The sequence below is a fragment of the Pseudophryne corroboree genome, chromosome 3, assembly GCF_028390025.1.
Source record: "Pseudophryne corroboree isolate aPseCor3 chromosome 3, aPseCor3.hap2, whole genome shotgun sequence".
NCBI classification, from domain to species: domain Eukaryota; kingdom Metazoa; phylum Chordata; class Amphibia; order Anura; family Myobatrachidae; genus Pseudophryne; species Pseudophryne corroboree.
The window spans coordinates 147,030,611-147,043,597 of NC_086446.1; the positions used below are offsets into that span (position 1 = coordinate 147,030,611).

The 12,987-nt window shown below is 48.7% G+C and overlaps 1 protein-coding gene across 1 annotated transcript in view; it reads left to right on the forward strand.

The window, feature by feature from the left end:
• LOC135054965 (zinc finger protein 271-like) overlaps positions 1-12,987 on the forward strand; it is a 171,954-nt gene that overhangs the window by 63,820 nt on the left and 95,147 nt on the right. The window contains exons 3-4 of the mRNA XM_063958473.1: positions 7,119-7,310; positions 7,389-7,512. Of these exons, the coding sequence (XP_063814543.1) occupies positions 7,119-7,310; positions 7,389-7,512 (316 nt within the window). The remainder of the gene's footprint in view (positions 1-7,118; positions 7,311-7,388; positions 7,513-12,987) is intronic.

Here is a 12,987-nt window from a genome sequence, read left to right on the forward strand (position 1 = left end):
CTATTCTGCTACCTAAGCGAACACAATGCTGCGCATTCCCCAAAGCAGCTTTGATGGTTTTTCTATTGAGATCGCTATCGCTACTTGCTTTGTCTCCCAGGCCTGCCTTTTGTATGACACTCAGGTTATATAACAAGCTACTTTGTACTAAGCGGTTATCATTATAACTCTATACCACATAATACAATGCCAGGGGATTAAACCCTGCGCTTAGCACAGTGGAAGTTGTACTGTGTAGCGCTGGGCTGTACCGCGCTATGCAAATCATGGCCTGTCTATTTTTTATTTATTTTTATTTATTTATTATTATTATTATTATTATTATTATTATTATTATTATTATTTTTGGTTTTTGTTACTGCCTCGTTATGCTCTGTGTACCCAGGCATTTTTCTAATGTATGGACTGTGCATGGCATTGCAAATCGCCTGTGACGCCTTCCGACTAACTGCAATACAATAATAATGGAGCTAAGGCCACGGGTAATACCGAAAAATTTGCTAATATGAACGATATGGCGCGTGACTGTCCCACACTGATCTGTATTATACTGTTCTTATATACCTACTATCAATGTAATAATACATGTTCACGGCAATGCGATGACTGTTCTTGTAGTGTGAAAGGGTCTGAAACGGTATTTGCAAGCCCCAGGAGGTCATAGGCTGTCTCCATGTGTGATGTCAGCCTCCACAACCAGGAAACAGCTTGGAAAACACAGGAGACACGTGTGAGAGTGGCTTTATAAACTTTTAGACTGCAAAGCCATTATAAAATGTCTAATTGGAGTGGTGAAGAGGTGAGGGAGCTGCTTTAGGATCAGAGGGGATGAGGAAATCTGCTGCCAAATTACTGGGACCGTCAAGGATACCCTCATATATAAAACATAGCACAATGCTTCAAGCTGCTGGGTTCCATCGTACTACTATCCAAAATTATTAATAATAAATTTACTTAAATACTTATTAATAATGTGTGGGCTAGAAAAGTCCATTTATAATGACAACCACTGTTTTCTATGGGTGAAACGGGTTCAGTGTGAATGGTACCAAAAAAGGTAATGAAATGGTAATTTACTGGTTACAACATGAGATGTGAAATGGGTTTAACTGCTCAGACATAAATAAATGTGCCCGCACTGGGGAACGAACCCAGGGAGCACGCACTGTAAGCGCCTTACTCTAACCGCTAGGCCACAGCTATTTCTCCATTTTAAGAACCGTTTCAAATACCATTTCAAAAGCAGGTTTTGCGATGTGAAAGCAGCATTACTAGTACCTGTTCTACCCTGCAATATATACATGCCGTTGCACTTCTGCGATCCTTGCATCAATCGCATACTATAACCCTATCATACTTTATACGCTGTAATTTAATACTGACTCTGCAATGTAACCACTGACCCATGTTATACTGTCTACTATGACACTATTACCCACTATGCGCTGTACTAACTCCCACATCCCTGTAATTCTACCCAGCACCCCCCTGCCCTTTTATTTCATTTATTTCTGTATTTTTATTTTTACACCCCCTCCCTCGTATACCGTACACTGGTCACACTGCTGGGAGGGGTTATGTGCAGGGGAGAAGATGAAAGGGAACCACTAACATTGTTGGAGGAGGGGAGATAAGATAACCCCCAGCCAGATAGCGTCTGCTGGACATGCTATCAGTAATTAAGAAGGGGGGAAGCTAGTGTATTACTGTGAGAGCAAAGATTTTATGAGGGAAGCCTTAGCAACGGGGAAGGGGAGGGTTGCTTAGATGTGGGGTTTGCTATCCCTGCAGCAGCTGAATGTCCCATCCTGCTATTATATGATCTGCTTCCCATGCGTTTGTCTTTTAAAACCAACTCCAAGGCTGGAGTGATTATCATATGCTTCCACATACAATTTATTCGCAGTTTACTGGAGAACGTATAGTAAGGTTCCTGCCCTAACGTCACGATTATACTGGTGGACAGTGCTGGACTTTTCACTCATTATGTTCATTGACCATTGAGGCCTGCTTATCAGACAGTCGCTTTAACCCACTAAGCCACAGCGCAGAAGCCATACCCCTAGCCTGTAAATACATGATACTTATCTGGGTGGTCCCTCTGCGTGCATCCTAAGGAATCATCAGATTGCAAAGTTTCGCGTGGGCTCCCCCCGAAGCTAAGCCGTAAGGAGAAGCGAGACGAGTAGTCTGACCATCTGTAAGTAAGTACAGTAAGTGAAAGGGAAAAGTACCATATTACAAAGTAGCATGACAGAAAAGGGGAAAATTTATGGAAATAAATAATTAACTATTTAAGCGTGCTGTCTTGCTGCTGTGGGCTGGAAGAAAGGCAGCAGTGGGTATTGAACCAGGGAATCCACATCACTATTCAGAACAGTCCCAGCTATTAACCCAGTGAGCCAACACAGTACCTGACGGGTAATGGGCCGGGGGAAGGTGCAGGCCTGCCTGCCACCAGGGGGGGGGGGGGGGGGGGGAGCGCTGTGGGCTGCTGCCCCCACCCCAGCTGTTGCGTCACTGCGTATTGCGGTTGGCTGTACGCAGCTTGCCCCGCCTGCGCTTGCGGCGTGAGGGTGCCCCGAGACAGTATTGGAGGGTACGGGTGGGTTAATTGCAGCGCGGGGGGGGGGGGGGGTGTGCACGGGCTCCGGCGGTGGTGTCTGTCCCGCCGGAGCCGTTATCTGTGGCTGCTGCCGCTGCTGGGCGCGTACCAGCGTGCGTGGGTACGCGCCGCTACTGTGCAGCGTCGCTGGGGGTGTAAGTGTGGGCTCCGGCGGTGGGGCCTGCTCCGCTAGAGCCGGGGTTTGTGGCTGCTGCTGCGGCTGCTGCTGGGCACGTCCCATCATGTGTGGGTACGTGCTGCTCATGTGCAGCGACGCGGGGGGTGTGCTCACGTGCTCCGGCGGTGGGGTCTGTCCCGCCGGAGCCGTGCTATACTGCTGCTGCTGCGCACGTCCCATCATGTGTGGGTACGTGCTGTTAGTGTGCCGTGACGCGGGGGGTGTGCGTGTGAGCTCCGGCGGCGGGGCCTGTTCCGCCGGAGCTGGGACATCCGGCTGCTGCTGCGGCGGCTGGGCGGCGCCGAGCGTGACGCGATCGCTCGGCGCCTGAAGGGGTGGGGGTGTGTCCTGCGGCTGGTTGTGGGCTGGCGCGCCGGAGCCTGTTTCGGGCCCGCCGCGCGCCAGCCAGGAATGAGGGGTGAAGCGGGCGGCGGTCGCGGGGGTGAAATCGCGGGCTCCGGCAGTGCGGCCTGACCCGTTGGAGCCGGGATGTGCGGTTGCTGGGCAGCGCCGAGCGTGACGCGATCGCTCGGCGCCGGAAGTGGGGGGGGGGCGTGCCCTGCGACGGGCTGTGGGCTGGCGCGCCGGAGCCCGCCTCGGGCCCGCCGCGTGCTAGCCACTTATGGAGGGGTGAAGCGGGCGGTGGTCCCGCCGTCACCGGCCGGGGCCCTTGGAGCTGCAGTTCCGCGCGCTGGCGTGGCCGTGATTGCGTCCGTTTGTATGAGACGCCGGGGGGGATTCCTCTTAAGCCTGGGCATGCTGCGGGGTGGACGCTGGCTGTTATACAGCGTTAGTGTAAGGGTCTGCATCTATTTGCACTAAAACAGTGTACGGCGGGTATTGCGGGGTGCGCCTGCAGTGTGGTTCTACCTGCAGTTCAGGCGAGGGGGAGCGCGGGGAGGATTAAAAATCAAAGTGTACTTATTCCTTCCTTGATTCCAGGAGCTGCCTTCTTGGATCCTTGATCAGCATGAAAAGAGGGAGCCTGCCTGGCATTCCTGGTCTTTTGTACCTCCCAGGTAACTCTCCTCCCCTTTTTCCTATAGGATGCTGCTATGCTACCTGCTCTATCCCCCCCCCCCTCCCCCTTTCTCCCATTCCCTGTCCCAGGCTTCCTTCTTTTAAAAAACCCAGGACGCTTATTTATTCTCGGGCCTATTCGCCCCTCGAATTCTTGGATAGTATACTTAATGACGACACAGAGGTAGGTACAGCAGTGGCCTACTGTACCGTAATGCTATATATTGCATACTGGTGGTCACTGGTCAGCAAAACTCTGCACTGTACTCCTCCTATATAATATTAATTATACTGGTGGTCCCCAGTCCCCACAATAAAGCAGCACACTGAGCACAGATATGGGCCCTCATTCCGAGTTGTTCGCTCGCAAGGCGATTTTAGCAGAGTTACACACGCTAAGCCGCCGCCTACTGGGAGTGAATCTTAGCTTCTTAAAATTGCGAACGATGTATTCGCAATATTGCGATTACAAACTGCTTAGCAGTTTCTGAGTAGCTTCAGACTTACTCTGCATCTGCGATCAGTTCAGTGATTGTCGTTCCTGGTTTGACGTCACAAACCCACCCAGCGTTCGCCCAGACACTCCTCCGTTTCTCCAGCCACTCCCGCGTTTTTTCCGGAAACGGTAGCGTTTTTATCCACACGCCCATAAAACGCCGTGTTTCCGCCCAGTAACACCCATTTCCTGTCAATCACACTACGATCGCCGGAGCGAAGAAAAAGCCGTGAGTAAAAATACTATCTTCATAGCAAAATTACTTGGCGCAGTCGCAGTGCGAACATTGCGCATGCGTACTAAGCAGAAAAACGCTGCAATGCGAAGAAAATTACAGAGCGAACGACTCGGAATGAGGGCCATGGAGTGTTTTTCAGACAGACAACGTATACTGGTGGTCACTGTCAGCAAAACTCTGCACTGTACTCCTGCTATATAATACAGCTGCTCCCCAGTCCCCACAATTAAGCAGTGTGAGCACAGATATATGCAGCACACTGAGCACAGATATGGAGCGTTTTTTTCAGGCAGAGAACGGATAACTGGTGGTCACTGATCATCAAAACTCTGCACTGTACTCCTACTATATAATACAGCTGCTCCCCAGCCCTCCCCACAATTAAGCAATAATGCACAATCAAGTTCAACAATAACGGAGAGGACGCCAGCCACGTCCTCTCCCTAACATTTCCAATGCACGAGTGAAAATGGCTGCGACGCGCGGCAAATCTCGCGAGAATCCAACAGCGGGATGATGACGTTCGGGCGCGCTCAGGTTACCCGAGCCATACGGGAGAATCCGAGTATGGCTCGGATCCATGTAAAAAGGGTGAAGTTCGGGGGGGTTCGGTTTCCGAGAAACCGAACCCGCTCATCACTAATTTCAATATACCGGTACTGCCCTACCCAGGATTTAAACCAATAACCTGTTGAATTCTAATCAAACTCCCTACTCATTAAGCTATTTGATCCTGCATAAAAACTATGAAGACTGTATGAATCTTCTAGTACATTATAAAAAATTTTTTTAGCAGGTCTATGTTGTGTGCAGCCACACATCCAATCTCTTGCAGCCACACACTACATAGATCTACTCAGCTACAATGCTGATTATTTTTCCACAAAGTACAAGGTAAGCTTCAAATAGTTAAAATTCTCTAGGGAAGATAGCTCAATGAATGGATTGTCTGCAATGCCACAGACAATGGGTTTGAATCCTGGGTATGTCAGCATCTTGAAATGAAATAAAGAGCAGTGTGATTGAATAACAAAAAAAAATCTAAAGTTGAGTTCATGAATGTTGTATAGGTATAAGCGACAGAAGGGGTCAGGGTAGGAGACAACAGCAGCCAGGAGATGCTGGTCTTTAAAAAAGACGGATGCTGCAAGTGAAAGTAATTAAAAGAGATAATTGACACGTGCCGCCAACAGCGCCCCCTGCACTGCAGCGCTATATGCGGTGCCCCATCTGCACACACCTAGTTACCCCCCTGCAGGACAGAAGCTATGAGCATACTAGGAAGGTTTGGATTTGTATGGAGGCAAAATAAAGGTGTGGCAGCCATTTTGGGTCATAAGTTGCAGGATCACTCATCCTACCCACAAAGGATCCTGGTGAGGCAGCTATTTTAGCTGCACTCTGTAAGATCACGCTAGGCAGAACAGGTGAGTCCTGAAATTGTTGACACAAAATACTAGGAGAGATCCTAGCAAGTTCTTCATAACCATGTTCTCCTTGTTCTACACAGGGCACAAGGCAAGATAGCCATGTTGGGTGCACTACACTGGTTGCAATGTACAAACAAATAATACATGTAGATAAGGTGTACATCGATAAAATGAACAGAGAGCTAACAGGATACTCCCTGCATCACCACTTCAATGGATTGTTCATCACGCCTTTGAGAGGGTGGTCCCTCAGTATACCGGCGCCGGGAGCCCGACAGCCGGCATACCGACACTTATTCTCCCTCGTGGGGGTCCACGACCCCCCTAGAGGGAGAATAAAATAGTGTGGCGCGCACAGCGCGCCACCGTGCCCGTAGCGTGGCAAGCGCAGCGGGCCCGCAAGGGGCTCATTTGCGCTCGCCACACTGTCGGTAAGCCGGCGGTCGGGCTCCCGGCGCCGGTATGCTGGTCGCCGGGAGCTCGACCGCCGGCAATCCGTAGTGAACCCCTTTGAGAGGCAGCCATCTAGCGCACACTGCATAGGATTACAGTGGGCAGGATGAGCTACACGCAGAAGTGCCGGATGCATTGGGAATATAGAGAAAGGAGAAAGAATAGCTGGAGTGGAGACCATGAAGCGTTAGTGATGGTAGACAGTGCAATGATAAAAAAACAAAAAAAAAAAACATTTGCTTTTAACAGAATGAAGGAGGCAGACCAGGATAAAACAAACTGTTAATAAAGTGGTCTCAAGCAGAGGTGAGAAAGTGGGGCGTATACTACTGTCTAGTAAAGCTGTCCCTGGTGAGGTTGTTCCTGGTCTACTCCCCTTTGCTCAGAGGACAATCCTGGTGTTCTCCCTCCTCAGCTTCCCGCTCACCTTGACTGGTCCCAATGTTCTCAGGCGTAGGCCCGCTCCAGGTGTTATCAGGCAGCAGTGTTTATGTGAATTATTTCCTTACTATAAGCTCACTGGGATCCATTGGCTCCTCTTCACATTGTCCAGTGTTACGCTCAGTTTCTATTACTGATGCACTCTCATGTGCGGTTTTCAGCTAAAATCAAGTTGAACTGTTTATCTTTCCAAAGCACAGCTCTTTACATTTATTTATTTATTTATTTTTTATGCTTTTTTTTTTTTTTTTAAATAGAACTACACAGTTGTGAAGAAGACATCTAGTGAATGTGCAACAATCAGCAGTGGTCCATGCCCATCTCAAGGATTCAGCAGGAACCAGAGCCCTATCATAGAGCCTCCACCTCTCTCACTTATACACGAAGGAGACAATGACCAGAAAATTCTGGGACTCACCAACAAGATCATTCAGCTGCTGACTGGAGAGGTGACTGCTGGGAATGGGACATTATACAGTAACACCAGGGGATGTGTCTGGGTGATGACTGTATCATTGTGTGTGCAGGTTCCTGTAAGGTGTCAGGATGTCACTGTCTATTTCTCCATGGAAGAGTGGGGGTATGTAGAAGAACACAAGGACCTGTATAAGGATGTGATGGTGGAGAATCACCAGATACTTACATCACTAGGTAAGAGAAAATAATTATGTTCCTGTTTACATTTATATATACACGATTGAGTCACATTATAATGACCACCTCCTACTGTATATTTGACATCAGCAGCGCGTAGCCCATGATGAGCATCACATGTTGTGCGCTGGCTTGGTGAGTATATAAGGTGTGTGATAGGCTGTCTGCACACATATAGCTCGTTGCTGTCATGGGTAAAAGGGGCAATTTATCCTAGTTACAAAAAGGGATGATTATCAGCTCTCAGGCCAAGGGTGGCAGTATTTCTAAAACAGCGCAGCTTGTGAACTGTTCTCATGCTGTTGTGGTGAAGGTGTATCGTGACTGGACAAAAGGCACCATTGTGAATAACCGACATGGAAACTGTGAAGCACCAGGTGTCATTGATGTGAGAGGTGAATGTCTGCTACAAAGGTGCGTGAGGGCCGACCGACACGCTACAGTGGAGCAGCTCACCATCAAAATTAACCTGGGGGCTACCAGATGTGTCTAAAATGACAGTACAGCTCTTCTAGCTGCCGTGCCTGCTGCACACGGCAGTGAATCTGGCTATTAGCCCGGTGGTCATAATAATGTGAATCCATCGTGTGTGTATGTGTGTATACAGTATATACCCTGTTTTACCATATTCTGCTACTGTAAATGTTTGTTCTCTACCCTTCCAATCTCTTATAAATCCCAAAGACCTCATTGTTGCACGTGAGATGCGAAAATTTACACAGTAAATGCGAAGGTACACAGTAATAGTGATGTATACTTGTACAGGGGGAAGGCACACAGTAACAGTGATGTATACAGGTACTGGGGGAAGGTACACAGTAACAGTGAGGTATACAGGTACAGGGGGAAGGTACACAGTAACAGTGAGGTATACAGGTACAGGGGGAAGGTACACAGTAACAGTGAGGTATACAGGTACAGGGGGAAGGTACACAGTAACAGTGAGGTATACAGGTACAGGGGGAATGTACACAGTAACAGTGAGGTATACAGGTACAGGGGGAAGGTACACAGTAACAGTGATGTATACTTGTACAGGGGGAAGGCACACAGTAACAGTGATGTATACAGGTACTGGGGGAAGGTACACAGTAACAGTGAGGTATACAGGTACAGGGGGAAGGTACACAGTAACAGTGAGGTATACAGGTACAGGGGGAAGGTACACAGTAACAGTGAGGTATACAGGTACAGGGGGAAGGTACACAGTAACAGTGAGGTATACAGGTACAGGGGGAATGTACACAGTAACAGTGAGGTATACAGGTACAGGGGGAAGGTACACAGTAACAGTGAGGTATACAGGTACAGGGGGAAGGTACACAGTAACAGTGAGGTATACAGGTACAGGGGGAAGGTACACAGTAACAGTGAGGTATACAGGTACAGGGGGAAGGTAAATGGTAACAGTGATGTATACAGGTACAGGGGGAAGGTACACAGTAACAGTGAGGTATACAGGTACAGGGGGAAGGTACACAGTAACAGTGAGGTATACAGGTACAGGGGGAAGGTACACAGTAACAGTGAGGTATACAGGTACAGGGGGAAGGTACACAGTAACAGTGAGGTATACAGGTACAGGGGGAATGTACACAGTAACAGTGAGGTATACAGGTACAGGGGGAAGGTACACAGTAACAGTGAGGTATACAGGTACAGGGGGAAGGTACACAGTAACAGTGAGGTATACAGGTACAGGGGGAAGGTAAATGGTAACAGTGATGTATACAGGTACAGGGGGAAGGTACACAGTAACAGTGAGGTATACAGGTACAGGGGGAAGGTACACAGTAACAGTGATGTGTACAGGGGGAAGGTACACAGTAACAGTGAGGTATACAGGTACAGGGGGAAGGTACACAGTAACAGTGAGGTATACAGGTACAGGGGGAAGGTACACAGTAACAGTGAGGTATACAGGTACTGGGGGAAGGTACACAGTAACAGTGAGGTATACAGGTACAGGGGGAAGGTAAATGGTAACAGTGATGTATACAGGTACAGGGGGAAGGTACACAGTAACAGTGAGGTATACAGGTACAGGGGGAAGGTACACAGTAACAGTGATGTGTACAGGGGGAAGGTACACAGTAACAGTGAGGTATACAGGTACAGGGGGAAGGTACACAGTAACAGTGAGGTATACAGGTACAGGGGGAAGGTACACAGTAACAGTGAGGTATACAGGTACAGGGGGAAGGTACACAGTAACAGTGAGGTATACAGGTACAGGGGGAAGGTACACAGTAACAGTGATGTGTACAGGGGGAAGGTACACAGTAACAGTGAGGTATACAGGTACAGGGGGAAGGTACACAGTAACAGTGAGGTATACAGGTACAGGGGGAAGGTACACAGTAACAGTGATGTGTACAGGGGGAAGGTACACAGTAACAGTGAGGTATACAGGTACAGGGGGAAGGTACATAGTAACAGTGAGGTATACAGGTACAGGGGGAACGTACACGGTAACAGTGAGGTATACAGGTACAGGGGGAAGGTACACAGTAACAGTGAGGTATACAGGTACAGGGGGAAGGTACACAGTAACAGTGAGGTATACAGGTACAGGGGGAAGGTACACAGTAACAGTGATGTATACAGGTACAGGGGGAAGGTACACAGTAACAGTGATGTGTACAGGGGGAAGGTACACAGTAACAGTGAGGTATACAGGTACAGGGGGAAGGTACATAGTAACAGTGAGGTATACAGGTACAGGGGGAACGTACACGGTAACAGTGAGGTATACAGGTACAGGGGGAAGGTACACAGTAACAGTGAGGTATACAGGTACAGGGGGAACGTACACGGTAACAGTGAGGTATACAGGTAAAGGGGGAAGGTACACGGTAACAGTGAGGTATACAGGTACAGGGGGAAGGTACACGGTAACAGTGAGGTATACAGGTACAGGGGGAAGGTACATAGTAACAGTGAGGTATACAGGTACAGGGGGAACGTACACGGTAACAGTGAGGTATACAGGTACAGGGGGAAGGTACACAGTAACAGTGAGGTATACAGGTAAAGGGGGAAGGTACACAGTAACAGTGAGGTATACAGGTAAAGGGGGAAGGTACACAGTAACAGTGAGGTATACAGGTACAGGGGGAACGTACACGGTAACAGTGAGGTATACAGGTACAGGGGGAAGGTACACAGTAACAGTGAGGTATACAGGTAAAGGGGGAAGGTACACAGTAACAGTGAGGTATACAGGTACAGGGGGAACGTACACGGTAACAGTGAGGTATACAGGTAAAGGGGGAAGGTACACGGTAACAGTGAGGTATACAGGTACAGGGGGAAGGTACACGGTAACAGTGAGGTATACAGGTACAGGGGGAAGGTACACGGTAACAGTGAGGTATACAGGTACATGGGGAAGGTACACAGTAACAGTGATGTATACAGGTACAGGGGGAAGGTACACAGTAACAGTGAGGTATACAGGTACAGGGGGAAGGTATACAGTAACAGTGAGGTATACAGGTACAGGGGGAACGTACACGGTAACAGTGAGGTATACAGGTAAAGGGGGAAGGTACACAGTAACAGTGAGGAATACAGGTACAGGGGGAACGTACACGGTAACAGTGAGGTATACAGGTACAGGGGGAAGGTACACAGTAACAGTGAGGCATACAGGTACAGGGGGAAAGTACACAGTAACAGTGATGTATACAGGTACAGGCGGAAGGTACACGGTAACAGTGAGGTATACAGGTACATGGGGAAGGTACACAGTAACAGTGATGTATACAGGTACAGGGGGAAGGTACACAGTAACAGTGATGTGTACAGGGGGAAGGTACACAGTAACAGTGAGGTATACAGGTACAGGGGGAAGGTACATAGTAACAGTGAGGTATACAGGTACAGGGGGAAGGTACACAGTAACAGTGATGTATACAGGTACAGGGGGAAGGTACACAGTAACAGTGATGTGTACAGGGGGAAGGTACACAGTAACAGTCAGGTATACAGGTACATGGGGAAGGTACACAGTAACAGTGAGGTATACAGGTACAGGGGGAAGGTACACAGTAACAGTGATGTATACAGGTACAGGGGGAAGGTACACAGTAACAGTGATGTGTACAGGGGGAAGGTACACAGTAACAGTGAGGTATACAGGTACAGGGGGAAGGTACATAGTAACAGTGAGGTATACAGGTACAGGGGGAACGTACACGGTAACAGTGAGGTATACAGGTACAGGGGGAAGGTACACAGTAACAGTGAGGTATACAGGTACAGGGGGAACGTACACGGTAACAGTGAGGTATACAGGTAAAGGGGGAAGGTACACGGTAACAGTGAGGTATACAGGTACAGGGGGAAGGTACACGGTAACAGTGAGGTATACAGGTACAGGGGGAAGGTACATAGTAACAGTGAGGTATACAGGTACAGGGGGAACGTACACGGTAACAGTGAGGTATACAGGTACAGGGGGAAGGTACACAGTAACAGTGAGGTATACAGGTAAAGGGGGAAGGTACACAGTAACAGTGAGGTATACAGGTAAAGGGGGAAGGTACACAGTAACAGTGAGGTATACAGGTACAGGGGGAACGTACACGGTAACAGTGAGGTATACAGGTACAGGGGGAAGGTACACAGTAACAGTGAGGTATACAGGTAAAGGGGGAAGGTACACAGTAACAGTGAGGTATACAGGTACAGGGGGAACGTACACGGTAACAGTGAGGTATACAGGTAAAGGGGGAAGGTACACGGTAACAGTGAGGTATACAGGTACAGGGGGAAGGTACACGGTAACAGTGAGGTATACAGGTACAGGGGGAAGGTACACGGTAACAGTGAGGTATACAGGTACATGGGGAAGGTACACAGTAACAGTGATGTATACAGGTACAGGGGGAAGGTACACAGTAACAGTGAGGTATACAGGTACAGGGGGAAGGTATACAGTAACAGTGAGGTATACAGGTACAGGGGGAACGTACACGGTAACAGTGAGGTATACAGGTAAAGGGGGAAGGTACACAGTAACAGTGAGGAATACAGGTACAGGGGGAACGTACACGGTAACAGTGAGGTATACAGGTACAGGGGGAAGGTACACAGTAACAGTGAGGCATACAGGTACAGGGGGAAAGTACACAGTAACAGTGATGTATACAGGTACAGGCGGAAGGTACACGGTAACAGTGAGGTATACAGGTACATGGGGAAGGTACACAGTAACAGTGATGTATACAGGTACAGGGGGAAGGTACACAGTAACAGTGATGTGTACAGGGGGAAGGTACACAGTAAAAGTGAGGTATACAGGTACAGGGGTAAGGTACACAGTAACAGTGAGGCATACAGGTACTGGGGGAAGGTACACAGTAACAGTGAGGCATACAGGTACTGGGGGAAGGTACACAGTAACAGTGAGGTATACAGGTACAGGGGGAAGGTACACAGTAACAGTGAGGTATACAGGTACAGGGG